At 42.6% G+C, this 20,017-nt stretch overlaps 1 protein-coding gene across 1 annotated transcript in view; it reads right to left on the minus strand.

Moving 5' to 3' along the window:
- The window catches only part of GABRB1 (gamma-aminobutyric acid type A receptor subunit beta1), a 378,989-nt gene extending 359,825 nt beyond the window's left edge, over positions 1-19,164 (minus strand). Inside the window, exon 1 of the mRNA XM_086963359.1 lies at positions 19,087-19,164. Coding sequence (XP_086819485.1) covers positions 19,087-19,147 — 61 coding nt within the window. The 5' untranslated portion in view covers positions 19,148-19,164. The remainder of the gene's footprint in view (positions 1-19,086) is intronic.
- Between the last annotated feature and the right edge of the window lie 853 nt (positions 19,165-20,017).

Raw genomic sequence — 20,017 nt, forward strand, 5'->3', positions numbered from 1 at the left:
TAGGCCTACATTCCTCTACCTAAACAGGATCTATGCATTGTTTTATGATACTTCAAGAAATGTATAAAAAGGCACTCAAAACGATTGTACTTTGAGTCAATGCTCAGACCCGTTTCTGTATTCTTTACTTGCAGCCGCAGTGTTTAATTAAACCAATTGTTTCTGTTTTGCCAAACACATCTTGTCTTTGTATTCTCAAGGTAAATGCATGTTCGAGCAATAGTGTAAACCTATTCAAAAGTACAGTTGGAGAATCAAACACTCTAAGTTCATGCCCGAAAGTACACCTACTTAGGCCTGCCGCCCGTGCTGGTATATCTTTCAACAGCTGCTGCTAGGGTAGACACAATCATTGTTATGTTATGTTATGTTTTTGGCATTTGTAGCACGCGTGGCTACTCAAAAGTCTCTCGGCGCGAAAGCCAACAAAGAGCAGTGAAACTGAGAGAAGGGCTACTTAATTGAACAGCAGCTCATTAGGTACTTCTTGAACAGCCTGAGGACTTGAGTGTTCCATAGTTTGAAGGGAAGGGCATTCCAGACTACCGCAGCCTTAAAAGAGGGCAATGCTGCCTTCCGGGCATTGCAAGTGGTTGCCAGTTGGTCAGGGAGGAACTGAAAGGACTATATCTTGTAGGAGGTTCTTGTTCTTTTGATAGCTAGATATATCTAGGACTGGGGCTCCTTTCACATTTCATTGATCTTGCATTGGATTTGGGGGTCATTTCAGAAACATTGCACTGGAAATATGATGTTTTTCTTGCAGCAGTTCACAGAGTGACACCATTGATGCCTTTTGCAAGTCAATACGCTTCATGTCACTGATGGTTTGTGCTAGCAAGTTTCATGAGGCTCCTTCGCGTGGGTTTTGGGGAAGAATAGCAATCACTAACCTCTTCATTCCGCACAGCTATGCAACAGCCATGGGCACTGACATCAAGCAATTTATTGCGGGTACCATTATATTTACTGTGCACATGGCAAAATTAAATTGACACAGTGACATAACATTAAAACAAAATTAATGAAAAAGGTAAGCCCCTTACCCTTTACCGATTTTCAGTAGGCCTCTGTGGAAAAAGAGATGTGACGTGATACTACACTAAATTGAGTGATAACTATTAGAAATGAGGACATTATATCCAAAAGTGGTTGGCAAAGTCCCCTACAAAACTATACAATAAATGTTCCATCCTCCAGTTTAGCACCTTATATAAAAAAGGCTTTGATGTTTTTCATTGGTGATTCTAGGAAGAGGACTATCGGGTGTCTTGAGCTTTAAAAGATAAAACTGATTGTTCTGCTCCGCACAATATCTAAAGGTCTTAAAATTATCTTCAAACCTGTGCTTGTTTGACAAATGTGGTCTCTTGTTCCTCCAATATACATTGTATATAAGCAGATGCACACCTCACATAATGTTTTAATATTGTCACTCTTGTATGTGAATAAATAAGTATTTTTTCGTAAGGTGATTACATTTAGCATAGCTCAAAATAGTGAAACATACCCTTTATGGGGCTGTCAAGTCCATTTGTGTATTCAGTTGTGTGATCAGGCCCGTAAATAAACATAGAATATTTGAGAAATGTGTATACATGCAAACATGTTTTAAGTTGCACTTCATTCTCAGTCCGTTTATTAATATCTTACAAAGAATTTCCCACAAGCAGAAAGTGTGTCGCAAAGAAGTAATGGAAAGTTTGCAACCCTAGATATAAAGGTTTACAATGACCACCATTTAGGCGTATTGAATCACATATACACATTTAAATTTATTGAACCACATTACATGGGTAGAAAAATAGAATAAACCCAAATAAAATGTATGTTTTTATCCATTCCAAAAGACTTCATTTCCCTCATCGTGGACCATAAAAGTGCATCCACATAACATTTGCACACCTAAAAACATGTGCTATGAAACGGTCTTCTTAAATAGCTATACAAACTAATCGTCTAACAGCATTAAAGTGCATCACATGGTTTACAAGGTGTTAGATCCGGGCAATTCATATCTGTAACCCTGGAAATACACTATCATAAGGAGCTCCCATATATATGTGGCTTTCGTCGACTTGAAAGCAGCTTTTGATATGGTTCCCCGGGCAGACCTATGGAAGACACTAAATAATATGGGCGTGCCCGGAAACATTCTACAGTTATTAATCAGACTGCATGAGAATAATTCTGCACAAGTCAGATGGGGACCAAATGGGGAACTGAGTGAGAAAATAAAAATAGCTAAAGGGATTAGGCAAGGGTGTGTAATGGCACCTACCCTATTCTCCCTTTATGTTAATGATATTCCCGACACCCTTTTGGGCTGCGAGCATGACTCTCCCAAATTGTGTGGTGAAGCCGTTCCGGCATTGTTGTTTGCAGATGACACCATTTTAATCTCTCAGACACCCAGAGGACTTCAGAACCTTTTAAATAAATTTAGTTTGTATTGTCATGACAGGAAATTGGAAATTAATTCCTCAAAAACAAAGGTCATGACCATCAACCCTCATAAAGGTTTTAACAAAGTTTTTAAAATAAATGATGACATTATTGAAGAAGTCCCTAATTTTAAATACCTTGGTATCATTTTAGATAGCAAAATAACATGGAAAACTCAATTAGAAAATGCAAAACTGAGGTTGACTCAAAACCAGTTCCCGATTTAAAAAAAGCACAAGAATAGTCATTTTAAATCAGTTTCACCGGCCATTGAATTATTTAAATGTAAAACACAATCATCCTCCCTCTATGGAGCAGATCTTTGGGGTTATGCATTGAAGGACACCTTTCTAGTTCGAGAGAATACCTTCATTAGACAGCTCCTAGGTGTACCTGGTTCCACGCCATTGACCCCTGTATTGTGGGACCTCAATTTTCGACGAACAGATGATTATGCTTCTCTTCGCCCGTTGCTTTACTGGGTCCGCCTGTGGTCTACAGAGGAGTTGGTAGACTACAGAGAAGCACTGAAAGAGATAATGGCTATAAAAAATATCACTTATCTGCCATGGTTAGTGTACGTCGAAAAATGGTTTGCAAAACTGGGCCTGAGCAACTTCTGGTCAGACCCAGACTCCCTCACTAATAGCTCAAAAAAGCTTCTGAAACAAAGGTACTGGGAGTTTATTAGTGACTCAGTGTTAGCCAACCCCAATATAGGGACTCTGACTTCAAAATTCTTTGAAGTAAAAATGAATATGCAACTAGAGCCCCTTATGGATGAAATCTACCCCCCGTTGGCTAAAAGTCTATATCTAAAATTCCGGTACAGCATTTTGCAAACGAGGGACAGGACAATCAAATGGCACTGTAATAAGGGTGCAGACAGGAATACTGTTTCAGTTTTATGTGAGCTCTGTGAAATGGGGTTGAAAGAGGATGAGTCTCATGTTTTATTTATATGTCCTGCATATCTTAACGCAAGGAAAAAATGGTTAAAGCCCATATGCAAAATGTTAGACATTCGCCACATTGGGGTTGGGCTTAGAATTTTTAAGGGAGACACCTCTCAACCGATAGTGTTCAGCCTGAGCCGTTTCCTCTTATGTGTAGCTTTGATCAGAAAGAGGAAAGGTTTTAAAATCTGACTTTATCTACTATTGTATTGCACTATCGCTGGCTAGAATTGAATGTATAAGTTAGGTGCAGAAGTATAAAGAACTGGCTAGCATAATATTGTTGTTTTTAGTGATCCTGGTACTGTTTTATATAGAAAATATTTTATTGTTTTATTCTGTATATCAGGGCCGGCCCAAGGCATGTGCAAACTGTGCACCTGCACAGGGCCGCCAAACCCGAGGGGCCGCCACGAGGACAGACCGGTCACTGAGCCGAGGATCGGATTCAGATCTAGTATCACTGTGGCGGCCCCCTGGCAGGATTTGGCGGCCTCCGCGACCTGGCAATGGCTTGGCAGCGACGGCGCACGTGAGTGCTCGAGTCTTGTTTACATAGTCAGTTTGGTTTCAGTTTAAGTTGCCCAGCAGGCAGCAGCCAGCAGTTGGGTCCCAGGGCCGTCAATCTTACCCTATGACGACGTGACGGCCCTGGGACAGCCCCCGCGCGCTGTGCGCGGTTTATCCACGACGTCGCACTCCGCCCTGCGGGGCCTCAGTGTGGGAGAGTGCGTCACTGTGAGCGGGTGCATCGTCGACTCTGACTGAGCTCGTCACGGAGAACAAGAATTAAAAATCATATCAAAATTAAGCAACTCCTCATCCTGTCGCCTGATCATCTTCATCGAGAGACACTAGAACACCTGAGTGTCCTCCTCCGACAAGTCTCTTCCCCCCCACCCCCAGAGTCCGACTAACGCCGGTGAGACTGAGACTGTGTGCTCACAAAATATATTTATAAATTAATCATGACTTGTAATAATCGCCTGGCCTGCCTGTCTTTCCATTTGAGCTGCTAATGAATATGATCATGAGTGTGTAATAACATGATGCGCAGCGTAGTCGGCAATAGTACTACTGAATAATGGTATATTGGTTTTTGTCCCTACGCTAGTGCGCCGCCACAATATGTTCAAGACACGAGACACGCGTGTGTAACAGTATGTGAGGTGGTCGTGCCTGCCTGCTTTTGAGAAGAGAGAGTAGCTGACTGTGTGGGAGTAGGTGTGTTCGGTCACTCAGTGCGCAAGCGTCTTTAGCATTCATTGCTAGTCACAGAATGCGTCACTGACTAAAGCCCCACACAGACCCCAACCACGGCAAACAAAGGGTGTACATCTTAAACCAAACTGCTCAGAATTCCAAATCGAAATCGCAAAAAAGCGGTCTTAATTATTGGCCTCCTTGTCAAGTAGATTATTATTTTTTTTTAAACCATGACTAGGCCTCGTTGCTCTTCGCATGATTACACCTCAGTAATTACGGCAGCCATTATTCCGTTTTCCTGACTCTTGCTCAGTTCGCCTAGCTAGGAAGGGGGTGCCGCTAGTTCCGGGGGCTCCAAACTAGAGTGAGAGCCACTGCCTTTGGCAGATAATGAACACGAGAAGCAAAGAGTTAAATGATGTGCCCAAGAGCACACGGTTTGGACACATGAAATGTCGAAGTTGAGATTTGGGTCCAGGTCTCGTGGTTCCACAGGTAGCAGTGTAGCTACTTTACTACCACATCCTGCACACACACCTCCCCCTTGCTGCAAACAGTCTTGACGAGGGAGGGTATCCCCGGTCCACCTTAGGAGATTCTGCTTCAGTCGGTGCCCTTCGCAGGAGTGTTCACTTGTCAAGTCTACAATCTGATGAGATTGCTCTTATGAGCACCACGGACACTCCAAACATTAGACAAACTAGACTTGGAAGGACACTAGCAACTCCTTACCTTGTGTGTTTGAGTACCCACAGAACACACTTGAAAGCGCCACAAACTTAGCAACGGGCTAGGTAGGCCGTGCAACAAAGGGCAGTCATGTGCTCTCGTTTCACAAATCACAGTTAAGAGATCACTTTGTTCAGCTGATTTAAGTGAAGCAACCTAATACTAAATGTCCCAGAATTCACTGATTTGTTACATGAAAGCCAACGACTTAAGGCATGGTGTAATGTTAGCAACTCATCCAAACTTCAGAAAACAGCCTACCTGACTCTTGGGCGCTGCTGCTGGCAGCAGTGAGAGGGGGAGGTCCCCCTTGCAGCCATGTCTTCATGACAATGGAGAGGGGTGGGGAAGGGGTGTTTAACAATGACCTGTCACTGGCCGGAGCAGGTGGGGGTGGGATTAGCTTGATGTCCTGTGAAGAGGGCTAGGAGGCAGGATGACAGAGGGGGGAGGTGCGTGCCCACAGGCTGGAGCATGCCCTTCCACCACCAACCCACAGCTTGAGCAAAACAAGATAAAGTAAAAAAAAAGAAAAACAGTAGAAAAGCATGCTAAGGGAAACTCCACTACAACCGCTGAAGAAATGCACTCATGGGGAATGTGCAGGCCCGTGTACAGTGATTCCAGTCCTTCTCCTTACAGATGCTCTGAAGCAGCCTTTCGTCTGTATGCCATGCCAACCTAAACAAGTGGACAATAAAGTGAAAAACCTGCAGTCTTATACTGCTGCGGACGTTATCAGTGCTCTCTGTTGGTTGGAGACAGCATAGGTCGTCCGGTGCCGTGCGCACAGAAGGGGCAGTCTGCGGTGGCACAGGATCCTGTGTGTGCGCGACATGGATGACAAATAAAAAACAAGCCTGTGGGAGCACAGCAAATGAAACAGCCACGCGCCTTTATTTAACATGATGAAAATAACAGGACCAACGCCCGAGGCGAGCTGCGCAGGATCACACAATCAATGCTTTCCGCTCCTAACGCCGCGAATGTTGGTTCCATCCAGAACACGCGCTTCGCAAGGCTGGATTTTAACAAAGGTTGCTTTGATGGTCTTCAGCTTGGCAGGAACCCGTCCCCACGCCTGCAAAACCAAGGCCACCGACCAGAGCTTTTGGCCACTCTCTTCAAATCCCATCTCCCGAAACTCCAAGCCTAGGTCACTTCCTTTTGAGCTGTACATCATTCCCACCCAGCCCCCCTCAGCGACCTCCTTTCAGGAGCCCCACCCTCACCCTCCATCCTTCATTCCCTATTCATGCCTCCCATAATCCCCAGCACCTCCTGCCTTGTGGGGTGGGCGGGCTGCAGCCGGTCAGATTCACTGCTGCAGGATACCTCTGCCAAGGTGGCATCCTGCCTGGCTGCTGGTTTGATAGTGGGCATGCCAGGTGTGGCACTGGTGGCATCACGTCTGCCACCCTAGGGTTGTACCACAGGTTTCACGCATGTCTAGGGTTGTAACCACAGGACTCACACAGGTGGCACCCTGTCTGCCAACCTAGAGTTATACCACAGGGGGTCTTCTGTCTGTCAATGAAACTCATTTTATCGACCTCAGAAGGATGAAAAGCCCAGTGACCTTAGTATTTGCAACTGCTGATGCTATCCAACCGTTTGCTCTCAAATAATTACCAGCTGTGACTCTGATTTGTTGCAATGAACCCCTTGGAAATCTAACACTTTGCTATCCACTGCCCAGTGTCTGTGCTCTGAGCTCTAAAATGAAGCCAGAATTGGCTGAAAGCCCATTTGGCGCATTTCATTTTCCTCTAAGGCCATTGCATATGGTGTAATAACTACCCCTCTGGCATGTAAGACTGAATGTCATATGCAGCCTGAAGCACCATAGTGTGCCAGCCACTTTGTAACCCTAAATATATGACGCAGGTATCCACTGGGCCCGCCCCCCTGCAGTCTGCAAGCTCCGCTGGTTGTAGACAGACCTGCAAAAATGAAGTCTTTCATAGACCTAAAGCCTGCTTCTGAGGACTAATTAAATCACTCCAAAAACCACCTCATGCCTAGAAGTGAAGTGGTAGAAGCCTAAATTAATGTAAGAAGTACCTACAGTGAATAAATCACCAACGCCTGCTGTAAGGAAAGCCCCCATCTTCCGGGGGCCCCCACCTACGCTCCCTGCACAGGGCCACCATGAGCCTAGAGCCGGCCCTGTGTATATTTATTAAGTGATCTCGTTAGATGAGGCAAGCTGACTACGATGAACTGCCTTGCAACCAAAAAAAAAAAAAAAAACCCTCAGGGAAATGTAATTATATACTCTGTATTATTTGATACAAGAAAAAGTGCTGCTAATTGTACCCAAAATTTACTGTGACTTTGTATCCGCTTGTATTTATTAGTTGTATGTATTGTATCTTACAAGGTTTTTTTAACCGAATAAAGATTGAATTGAATTGATTACATTTAGCATAGCTCAAAATAGTGAAACATCCCCTTTATGGGGCTGTCAAGTCCATTTGTGTATTCAGTTGTGTGATCAGGCCCGTAAATAAACATAGAATATTTGAGAAATGTGTATACATGCAAACATGTTTTAAGTTGCACTTCATTCTCAGTCCGTTTATTAATATCTTACAAAGAATTTCCCACAAGCAGAAAGTGTCGCAAAGAAGTAATGGAAAGTTTGCAACCCTAGATATAAAGGTTTACAATGACCACCATTTAGGCGTATTGAATCACATATACACATTTAAATTTATTGAACCACATTTACATGGGTAGAAAAATAGAATAAACCCAAATAAAATGTATGTTTTTATCCATTCCAAAAGACTTCATTTCCCTCATCGTGGACCATAAAAGTGCATCCACATAACATTTGCACACCTAAAAACATGTGCTATGAAACGATCTTCTTAAATAGCTATACAAATTAATCGTCTAACAGCATTAAAGTGCATCACAGGGTTTACAAGGTGGTAGATCCGGGCAATTCATATCTGTAACCCATCCTCATCCAGCTACCGTGTGTATTTCCCCTATGTAGGGGCCACATGGGACATAAGCAGCGGATGTATGACGGTACGACGCGTACCGTCACAACGGGTGCTTTAACAACGCGTCCCTTACAACGCAAGTTGTTACCACAACTTGCATTGGGGGCGCATATTAAGAATAGTATAATTTACTATTCTAACACCAGTCCCCGTGGACACTAGGGAAGGTGTTGGAATAGTAAATATACTATTCTTAATCCTCTAGCAACCTCCAGCGCAAGTCGTGGTTACGACTTGCGTTGTAATGGATGCGTTGTTAAAGCCTTGCAGAGTAAAATCCGCGTGGTAAAGTATGTTTCCCTAAGCTGCGGCACATGCAGTTTTATCAATAGTCAAAACTCATTTTATCAGCGAACTTGACGTTAAAACATTAAAAGGAATAAAAATGTGGGTATATGTTTTAAAAAAATGCTAACAATACAGACTTTTAAGGCCGCGGTGGCGAGTTTAGAAACATCCAGTGCATACTCTACATCGAGGCTAAGAATAGTGATACAGAAAATACAATGGACATATGAGTTTCATACTTTAGGACCCTAAATGGCTCCTCACAATGCACAAACCCTACAATCCTGCATAGTTGGCTAATTCAGCGCTGTCTAGCTGATTTGTAGCACGGGCAGAAGTAAAAAACATGGAACTCTGACTCTTCCTCACAGTTACAGGCAGGGCACTCTCGGGGTGTAATTTTACAGCATTTGTTAGAGAAAGCACGGAGCAGCAAGGTCCCAAATCTAAACTGGATGTATAATTTCCTTGCCAAGGTTGGTTGGATGTCATCCAGGAAGACCTCTATTATATACTCATCTGTGGTTCTCAAGAATTCGGCTGTCATGTGTCCTAAGGCCGAACTCACCTGGATAGTTGTGAGTTTGTATATCCTATAAGATCTTACGAGTTCTGAGCGTGAAATTACAGGACACATTTCCTCAGGGTTACTTCATAAGGTTGATTTACCCAACCTACAACATACTTCCTTTACATGTACAAATCATGTTATTTTACCTAAACCCAGAAATCTCAGTAGCTCCTTTAGCTCTGACTGGTAAACGGCCAGTTTCGGGGTCACCCACTCTGTGCCAAAAAATTAGGTGTCTAAGTCCAATCTCGTCCCCAATTGGTCGGATTCTTAGAAACAGACGTAGGGGGATGAGGGGAGTATTACGGGGGAGGCCTAACATCTGCCTCTTAAAATTATTCTCTATTTTGCTCAAGTTACCAGAAAAGCAATGACCCCATAATTCAGCCCCGCACATTGTAGCGCCCCTTTCTTGCATTTTTATAAATCTCAGCTATTAGCCCAGCTGGTTTGTAGGAGAAGTTTCTATACAATTTTGCAATTCCCCCCACAGTCTGGGCTAGTTTAAGTCTTGCTTTGGCAATTTGCAAGCCCCACTACAGATTTTCTGTCAAGATGACACATAGGTAATCAAATACATACACCCTCTCAAGCATAGTGCCCTTTAAACAAGGGTTAAAACGGGAAGTGTTAGCTGGGTTGAAGACCATACTTTTAGTCTTACGCGTATTAATCTCCAGCCCCCTGTTTTTATAGAAGGTAACAAAGCTATTGAGGACCCTCTGGATACCCATAGGCGACTTTGATAGTAAAAGAGTGTTGTCTACAAACATCATTGCTGGTACCTTTCTGCATGCTATCTTCAGGACATTGTTATCCTTTACCTCAATGAGTTGGGTGACCAATGCGTTATTAAATAAGCAAAATAGGGTAAGTGCGAGCACGCACCCCTGCCTTACTCCTCTGTTAAGTGGGAGTCAGGAGGTTAGTTTGCCGCATTTCCCATACCGCACTTGGGCAAAGTTGCCTTCATGCAATCTCATAAGCATACTCAGGAGGTAGAGGGGGATCCCCAGATCTCTAAATACATCCCATAATTTAACTCTGGGCCCCGGATTAAAGTTCATTTTCAGGTCAACAAATATTAGATAGAGACTGCTACCCTCTATTGTTACCATTTTTCAATATAATGGTTAGAGTCTAAATATTTGGTAGATGCTGGAAATGTTTTTTCTGAATTCGGCTTCTTATGGGCTCAAGATTTCATGCTCTTCCATCCACACCTGAAGGCTATCAAGGAGTAGCCATGCAAAGAGTTTCTGGGTGACATTGATCAAACTGATCGGCCTATAGTTTGTAGGCAAAAGGGGGAACCCTTTTTAAAAAATGGGACAATTTCCGTTACAACCCAGGTTTCAGGATCGCCATACCTTTCATGATAGCGTTAAATAATGCCCATAGGTAGGGGCCCCATATTTTTGGTTCTGCCTGAAAGAGATCCCCATGTAACTTATCCAATCCTGGTGCTTTGCCGAATGGAAGCTTGCTTATTGCATTTAGTACTTCAGTCAGTGATCCCAGGGGCCTCTTCATGAATAGTCCCTTAGGAGATTTTGGATGTTTCATCACCTAGGCCAACTGCTTCCTGTGTAGTATATAGAGCTTGAAAATGTGTCTTCCATACATCTGCTATTTTTCTTAAATGGAATTAATAAGAATGTGGTCACTTTTAAACATATTATTATGTAACCTTCTCTCTTATTTGGATTCACTGATTGGAAAACATAATCTCACCCGTAGTAACTATCCCAGTTTCAAACATTGAAGACCATGTAGCTCTTCAGTACTTTTTCATGGATGATAATTGTTAGCTAATTGCACGAAACACATGCACATCAACTCTCTTTTGTCCTATGTGTATTATTAATTCGTTATAAACTTTGGAACTGTTCTAACCATTTATTGACCTTCAGCAATTCATTATTTTAATTTTTAAATCACTGGTCTGTGTGTGCCTCAGCTAAAAAAAGGCATCACTAACACTGGCTGTAAGATAGGAAGTAAGACACCTTTTCGCAACATACCACACAAATCTAAACAAGCATTAGCAAAACCATAGGTCTGGAGTATAAGTGAAAGTTCCCAAATGCTTCTAATCAAACATTCACTTGTCCATTTTTCAATGCATTCAATCACTCATCATTCATGACATTACTTATCTTTCCATTCATGCACCAATATATTCATCCATTGACTCATTTGTGCATTTATCCACAATATCACACACACAGATTCGCCATTATTGAAGAGGCACTTTCAGGTATAACCAGGGCAATTGACTGTCCTGGTAACTGTTAAGGAGTATGTGAATGTTTCCAGTAGTGTGTGACGTCTAGTTTATGAGGGGTGTGAGAATGTTGTCAGTAGTGCAAGACTCTTGATATGTGGAGTATGAAAGTTGTTGGTAGTATATTACTTCTAGACTGTGAATGGTGTTAGTGTACTTCTAGTGTTGTTTGATTCCTAGTCAGTAAGGGGTATGGCATTGCTGTCAGTAGTGTTTGATGGCTCTTCTGGCGTTGGCAGGGCATGTCTGCTATTCTATGAAGGGTGTGTGAGTGCCTTCAGTACTGTGTAACCCATAGTCTTCAAGTGGGGTAAGAGAGCTTCTGGTACAATGTTACTTACATTAGATGATGGGTGTGTGACTGCTAGTCTGCAAGTCATGTGAGAGATATTGTGGTAATGTTTGACTGCTAGTATGCAAGTGTGTGAGTGCTGTTGGGAGTGTGAGACTGCTGCTCTGTGACGAGTGGGAGAATACTCTCAGTAGTTTATTACTGCTAGTCTGCAAGAGATGTAAGAATGTTGTTGGTACTGGGTGACTGGCAGTCTGTTAGTGCTCTTAGAGTGTTGTTGAGTGCTGGCGTGTGAGAGGTGCAAGACTGTTGTTTGCATTGTGACACTACTAGTGTGTGAAGAGTGTGAGAGTGCCCCGGTGGTCTGCGAGCTCTAGGAGCTCTGCGAGCGGTGAGAGTTGCCAGTAGTGTGTGACTGTTAGACTATGAGCGGCATGAGAGTGATGTCAGTAGTATTGGCTGCTAGCACGTAAAGTGTGTGAGCACTATAGGTGCTGTTAGACTGCAACCCCGTATTTGCTGTGACAGTGCCAACCATGTCCCAGTGGTTGGGTGAGCCTGCTACTCTGTGAGGGGTGTGAGAGCATTTTGTAGTGTGTGACTGCTAGACTGTGATCGTGTGAGTGATTAAGGAAATGTATGACTGCTACACCGAAGGGAGTGGGAGGGCTGTCAGTGTGAGAAGGTTAGTCTGTGATGGATGTGGGAGTGCTCTTTGCCTGAGGAGTATGAGGAGTGGCTAGGGTAGTGTGTGACTGCTAATCTGAGGGGTCTGAGTGCTGTCGGTAACTAGCATTTTGAAAAACATATGGCCCTCATTATGAGGTTGCTGAATTTTGATGCGGGGACACTGTTGGAGGAGGGGTGGAATCTCTAATTCTGGATGGTATCCAGGCAGAAAAGTGCAAACATTTTTGGATTTGTCCCCAGAATGCGTAATGATCGCATAGACCTAAGATACTGGGTCCATTCCTGTTGTTTTTTTCTGATTCTAGGGAGAAGTCTGGGGGTCTTTCTGCCTGGTCAGAGCTGTAGAAAAATGTCACCCTGAGGGCTGGCCGGGGATCAGGGTGATGCAGGGGTCAGGATGGGCCATGGCAGGTCAGGGTAGAATCAGGCTGGGTGGGCGTTGTATGCTCCTCTGTCATGGGGTAAGGGTAGGGTTGATGTTGGTCTCTGCTTCTGCCCACAGCCCTTTCTTTTATCCCTGCAGCAGTTTTAACACCTATTGAAAACCAAAACCAGGAAACCAGGCCCAGTGTTCCATGGCCCAGACACTGGTCAACTTGTCATGTCAAAGGGAGATATCCCTCCTGGAATTAATGTTCTAGGGGGAAATTGACACCCGGTAAGATAGTCTGTATGAGTGCATTTATTATGTGTGTCAAAAAGATGCATATGGATGTAAATACTATCATACATGCAAAGAAACAGCAAGAACACAAGATGGGTCATGTTTAAACCTAGAAAAAACGACAAACTGTGGACAGTTTAGCTAAACACATCGTGCAAGTTTTACTAAATATGTTGTTTATATCTTTCATATGTTAGTTATCACTATTTTCGGTCTTGCTAGAGAAATCTACAGCTGTCACAGGCAGCATTGTATATGGTACTGCATAGAGTCAATCCTTGTTCATGATTAGATGGCTTTCTTTTCAATGTCAGTAACCTGCTTTTTTCAATGTTGCCTTTCCTTCCTATTCGGAGTTTGTCTCTCCCGTGGATTATGCTTTGTTACCATTTGTTTTACTGCAGCCTTCCACTGCTGCCTTTGCTTGCCCTCTCCTTCTGCCATGTGCTTTTCTCCACTTCACATTCCCCCACCCCCTCTCGCTCCATGTTGCTTTCCCCCCACATGCCTGCCCGTCCTGCTCCTTTCATTGCTTTCCCACTTCTCACCCTTTCCTCTAGCTGTGGGCATGTAAGTAGCAGCCAGATGTAAGTAGGAATGCCTGCCTTGGTGGGGGGGCCTGGTTGTGACGGTGGCCATACCCAGAGCTGTGGAGGAGTTACAGGGCAATCCAGAGGCTGTAAGGTACAGAAGGGTACTTTATGCAGGAGCACAACAAAGGTGCAAAGCCAAGTGTATCCAGGGATGTCCTGGCATTGTCCCCTGGAAGAGCAAAGGCGCCCCATTAGTCCTATGGGCAGTTGTGGGCCTGAGCAACCGGGGGCTGCCTGGAATGCTCTGCCCCCTTTGGGGGCGTGAGTAAGGGCGTGGAATGGCTGTCCACCGATGGGAGGGGTGGTCCCTCCCAAAATTGGTAACCACCGATTGGCGAGGACCACGGTGTAATTTGGCTCATCAGGCGGGTAGGCGGCGTAGGGGGGCCTGCCTGCCCTTGGATCGCCCTTAAGATAACCCACCATATTGGCATATTTGTTATGCAAATGAGCCTGCAGCAATTTTCTCCACTAACAAGGTGTTGTGTGGTTTATTTATGTATTTTGCTGTACGAGAATTGGGAAGTGTTGCCAATATTGACACTATGCTTTTTTACCGTTTGTTTTACTGCAGCTTTCCACTGCTGACTGCTTGCCCTCTCCTTCTGTCATGTGCTTTTCCCCACTTCACATTCCCCCACCTCCTTACTCTCCATGTTGCTTTCCCCTCACATGCCTGCCGTTCTTGCTCCTTTCATTGCTTTCCTGCTTCTCATGCCTTCCTCTAGCTGTGGGCATTGCAAAGATTGCAAACAAAATGACACAAACTTTTAATTATCAAGAAAAATGAGTATGGTGTAATGTCACTGCAATAGCTGTGTTTCGTTAACACAAGACAGACAGAGGAGCATAAACATACGGAAGGATCATTTTAAGAGAAAGCAATTTGCCTGTAATTACATGTGATGCACACGTTTAGCTAATCAGGCCTCAATCGCTTTATTAAACTCTGATGAATTCACAAAGTACAGGATGCATCGGGACATTGTGATTGCTTCCACCAACTCAGGATTGTAATCATTGTTTACACCGGTGTTCAAAGGGGGGAGGTGGGGGTCACATTGGCATGGTAACACAGCTGCAGATCGCTCTTAGTGAGGTGTACAGTGTGTTCACTGGTTCCATTGATAACGTTCAGTTAAGAGTATGGTCACATTCTCTCAGCTGCGAAATGCAGGGAAGGCAGTTATTATAATAAAAGAAATCGGGGGAAGCTGAGAGGTAAAGGGAGGGCCAACCATCCACCATTTCCCTGCAACCCTGCCTCCTGTCCAGTTACCCACGTAGAGGTACTGTGGGATGTCAATTGCCCTGCATTTTGGTGCCCAGTCACTTTTAAAGCTTTCACTCTCATTCCTATACCCCTTAATGATCTGTAAAAAAGGTGTCAATTAGATCTCTAGGAGGGAGGAGCTTCAGCACAAAGGATCCCTGCACATCAGCTGCAGTACCCCTATTCAGCTACAGAGACGCAAATACAGCCACTGCTCCAGATACATGAACAAAAACAATACTAGGGACAAATCCTGGGACTATGACCTTGGTAGTTCTTTGCTCTATTAAGTTGTTTCTGAGTGTTCAAGTATTGTTAAATCAGTGGACAAAGGTACCAGGAGAGTCTGATGTGCCTAGGATCTAACTGGCTACTTGCTCCCAAGGCTACACATTTACAGTCATATTGAATTTTGGTGACTATGATATCAGACTGCACCCTCCCCCACGTACTACTCAGTCCATTTTGTATATCTATGCTCTTGCTCGCACCTTTTACATTAATTCTAAGTACTTCCAATATTTTTGAAAAGGGAGCAGAGGAAACATTTCAAAAAGTGTTTGCGCAAGATCACACAATTTGGCCAACTACACCATATCTCCTGGATCCACAGTTTTCAAGTAATCCACAACTGAGGTATCAGTGATTTTGCTTGCAAACCGCACAGAGAATGCGCTTCCCAGAGTATTCACTGTGTTGCTTGTTCCTCCCAACTTTACAAAACAGTGTTTACTGCAAGCATGTTGAGATGAAGCAGTAAAGCTGAGTTTATATGTCATGTACCCAAATTCCAAGATTAAAAAATAGTCACTGGACCACATCTAGTTCTGTTGTCTCTCCAGCCCACTGACTTGTCCCACCTTGTATGGGGCCCTGTCAATGTTTTTATATTGCGCTCACCAGCCACGCCTGGCCCATTGGGGCGGAGGGCCATGCCCCTACACCTTTTGCCCCTCGCGAACAGGGTCTGTCAGGCTGAGCAAAGGTCTGTCTGACAGGCACTGTTCATTTCAGGTCAGGCTACATGTGCAGGCTCCTGGATGGATTCGCTGAACTTTTCTGGGCTGCGGAAGTCACAGCTTCTGTGGGCTTGCCTCCTCAGGTCTCGCACCTGGGAACTTCAGTTTTAAGCCCTGAAGCGCCAAGGTCGAGTGTCAATAAGTGACACTTCATCACACAGTGGGTTGGGGTCAGCAGTCTCACTGACCCTATCCCACTCTGTGATGACGTTGGGACTGCTGGCTTCCCTCATTGGCTGACCCAAGTCTTCTGGAACCTTTGAGGCAGCGCTGCAGGTAAGTGTGTATTTACTTTTACATTAATGTTTGGTGCATGCGGGCGTGTATGTATGAATGTTTAGTAGTAAGTGTTATGAATGGATGTGTTTGTGTGTGCGTGAGTATGAGTGTGAATGAGTGTCTGTGAGTGTGTTTGTGTATGTATGCATGTGCATGTGTGTGTCCTGTCCGCCCCCTCCCTCCAAAACTTACCGGCTGCCACTGGCGCTCACTACTTTTTCTTTAGGTCCTCTGGCTGTAGGTGGTTACTATATTTACCACTGGTGTTTCAAAGCTTAAGACTATTTTCATTCCTTTAGGATAAGAAAGTTCATTTCCTAAATGTTTCCCTTAAAAGTTGCAATGACTAGCAGTCGAGGATTACTTCAGGAAGAAGCAAAGGAATTAAAACTAAAATACAGTATGAATAATAATCACAATCGATAAGCTCAATCAACTTACACCTTTTAAGATGCTCTCATTTAAAGGAGGTGGGATTTAAAATGTGCAATGCAACTCATAGTGTCTGGCTCCTGGCTCCACAACAAATGTCTTCTGGTGTCTTCACACACAAAAGTATCTCTACAAGCTCAAAATGTCCTGAGAACTAATAATGGAAAATAGGCCACCCGCGATAACGGTTGACATTGATCACCACATAAGTGTACTGAACCACATTTACATGGGAAGAAGAACCAGAATGAACACAAATTGAATGTAAGTTGTTATTAAATCCAATTAATATTAATGATATTCATACTTGTAAAGTATGCAATAGGAAAATAAATGTATACAACAGGGCATATAAGAAAATGCACAATTAAATTGAACTAAGACAACAGGAGGTTACACATGTTAACAACTTCTAAGTGTTTACTTATTGAAAAATGCAATGTATATACAGTAACATACAATTTACACTTTCTGATTAAAACTTGAAGTAAAAATGTCTCCACTACATTCTCAATCAATTACTTTCCTTTATAACTAAGTGAGAACGATTAGCATTTCCAATGCTTACTAAAGAAAGTAATCAGAAATCTATGTTTACAAAATGTCTTTCAGAAAGGAATGTTATCTTGGTAACAAACTAGAACAAGTGAATGCGCAAGATAGATTAGTGAACATCAGGTGTCTTTATTACAGGCTAAAGTAAGCAGAAGGCACTTCCCACAGGAAAAATACACATAACTCAAGTGTACAAAGGTCTTCCTGTGAGCAATAGAAAAATACTAAAAACAAACTTTAGCTGCTAATTACAAGCTCCAGCACTTTTCATCTAGAGTCTAACAAAAGGACTACTTGATATGCCATCATCAAACGTAATTGGAACACTAATGAGAATATAACCATCCATCCCATTCAAGAATTGGCAAACTTTGGAAACAACATGCCAGCTTATGTCTGAAGAAGGCTGATCCAAAGCCAGCAGTCTTTTTACACTTTTTTTACTTTTTGTTTTATTTTTTACACTTTTCTATTTCTACTTACTTAAATTTTTGTGGGTGATATCAAGTCGGACAGATAGGTCAAACTGTCCAAAGCCACATCTACAAATCAGGGTTGTTGTAGGAGCACGTCAATAATACCATTATAGCATAGACAGAATCAACTATTCTTGCTCTGCCATATCTTTCTTACATACCCACTGCATTTGAAGAGTGGTCTGAATGAAGTTCAAGATACAATCTCTTATCTACAGGTGTCTTTTATATACAGGCCGTCATAATAAAGGGAAATGCATTTGAACTAAACACAGCCTAATCAAGATATCTAGGACCAAAGGGAAGGGAGGGTATTTCAGAAATGTGTGCAGCATCCATTTATGCCTATGGGCTTTATACAATATTGCAATCACACTTTCATTAGTGGAAGATATAAGAACGTGTCTATTCCCAGTCACATCCTCTAAGTCGCTTCTTACTAACTTTTTACTATCTCCACGTTCGGAAAGTTGCAATTGATGGCACAGCTGAAGTGGAAATCCCTTTTTAATATATATCTGTGGGTGATGCAAACAGCGTAGCACATTCCAACGCATTATTTTCATATAAAATTGCATTCAGAATAGAAACTCAATATTTATTTCTTCACTGGCCATCTCAATTAATTACGTGATAGTAAGAATATCACCTCCAGGTTATTGATAACTATTTTTTTAACCAAAAATCATGCCTATTGATCTATCAAGGGCCTGTTATCTAATGAGTCAGCATATGTATTAGTAAAGAATTAAGAACGTTTTTAACTTATTTCAATATCAATAACTAGCTTTTACAAAAAAACAGTAAAGACTTTTTTTCTCATTCGAACTGTTTCATCCAAATATGTAGAAGACTTTCATTTATCGCTGATTTACTTTTCCCCATCTTATTCATGATAGACATTCCATTTCCCTGAAGCCCCCAGTTTATTTAAAGGCACGTTTGAAGCCACAAGTTATTCGACTGGTTACAATGGTCATTACAATACTATTAGTCACCGCACTGCCACTATACTCTCTGTTTTTTTCGAATACTACTTTTGTTTTTGTGTATACAGATAATACACCAGCCGCCATTAACGTATTTTACGTGGCAAAACGTGTACACATCTAGTAAAAGTAACCATTTTCACTTTTCGTCATTTGCTATAAAAATATCCAATAAGAATTGTCGATTTTCTAATAAGTATCTCTATACTTCATGAATGTGAACTTGTTCATACCAATTTTAGAAGAGAACAAGATTTACAAAGTTGTTAGCATTTGGAACGTGTAGTATATGTCAATTAAAAACTTTAAAATAAGCCGTACTCACAACTTTCGATTTCCAGGGTGCAGTTCTGTTCATCTAGAGGATACCTGCGTAGATCCATCATGCAGGCAGCAGTTGTAGTGATTCTGAAAGAAAGGTGAAACACAAACAAGTCTTGTAAAACAGTGAATGAGTTGACCTTGAGTGCATTTGTGGGGCACAAGAAAATTACCTGCACTGAATACATGGAAATGTTTTGAGCATTTAGAATGACTGGCACACACGTGTTGCTCTTGTGCTCCTGGGCCCATGTGACCCTGTCTACATCCACGTGTTTGTGTTAACAATAGGAGAGTGACTTTACCTCACTAAGATAAGGCACCTTTTCAGTGTAGAAATGTAGTTTACATTTGTACGGATTGTAATTATTGTGTTTACGGCACTTACAAAGGACATAATTAAATCATCTCTCAACATAGAGTTTCAATATGAAGCACTTCCCATGCTTTCAACAATCTCAAGCTTCTGTTGTAGTAAACTTGATAAACCGGACCACTGGTAGGGGAACCAGCCTTTGCAATCCATTACCACGCAAAGTCTTTACCATGCATTGCCTTTACAACACAAAGCCTTAACCACGAATATGCCTTTGAAATACATCGCAAGGTATGTAAGGTAAGTGTATGTGCATATTATGCTGTTTTACAAAATAAACCCTCAACTGGATAGCTAATTGTGCTCCTGTGTCGGTGTCCGATTTTTCGAGGAAAAGATATATATATATATATATATATATATATATATATATATATATATATATATATATATATATATATATATATACACATATCCATATAATATCCATATATATATACATATCCATATAAATATCGATGTGTGTGTGTAAGTAACCGCGGCGGTTTAGTGGAGTGGACGAGGCTGCGACGGCCAACGGACGTGCGGAGCACTACGGAGGTAGTGCTCGCAACGGCTG

Source organism: Lissotriton vulgaris, chromosome 3_1, assembly GCF_964263255.1.
Source record: "Lissotriton vulgaris chromosome 3_1, aLisVul1.2, whole genome shotgun sequence".
Lineage (NCBI taxonomy): Eukaryota > Metazoa > Chordata > Amphibia > Caudata > Salamandridae > Lissotriton > Lissotriton vulgaris.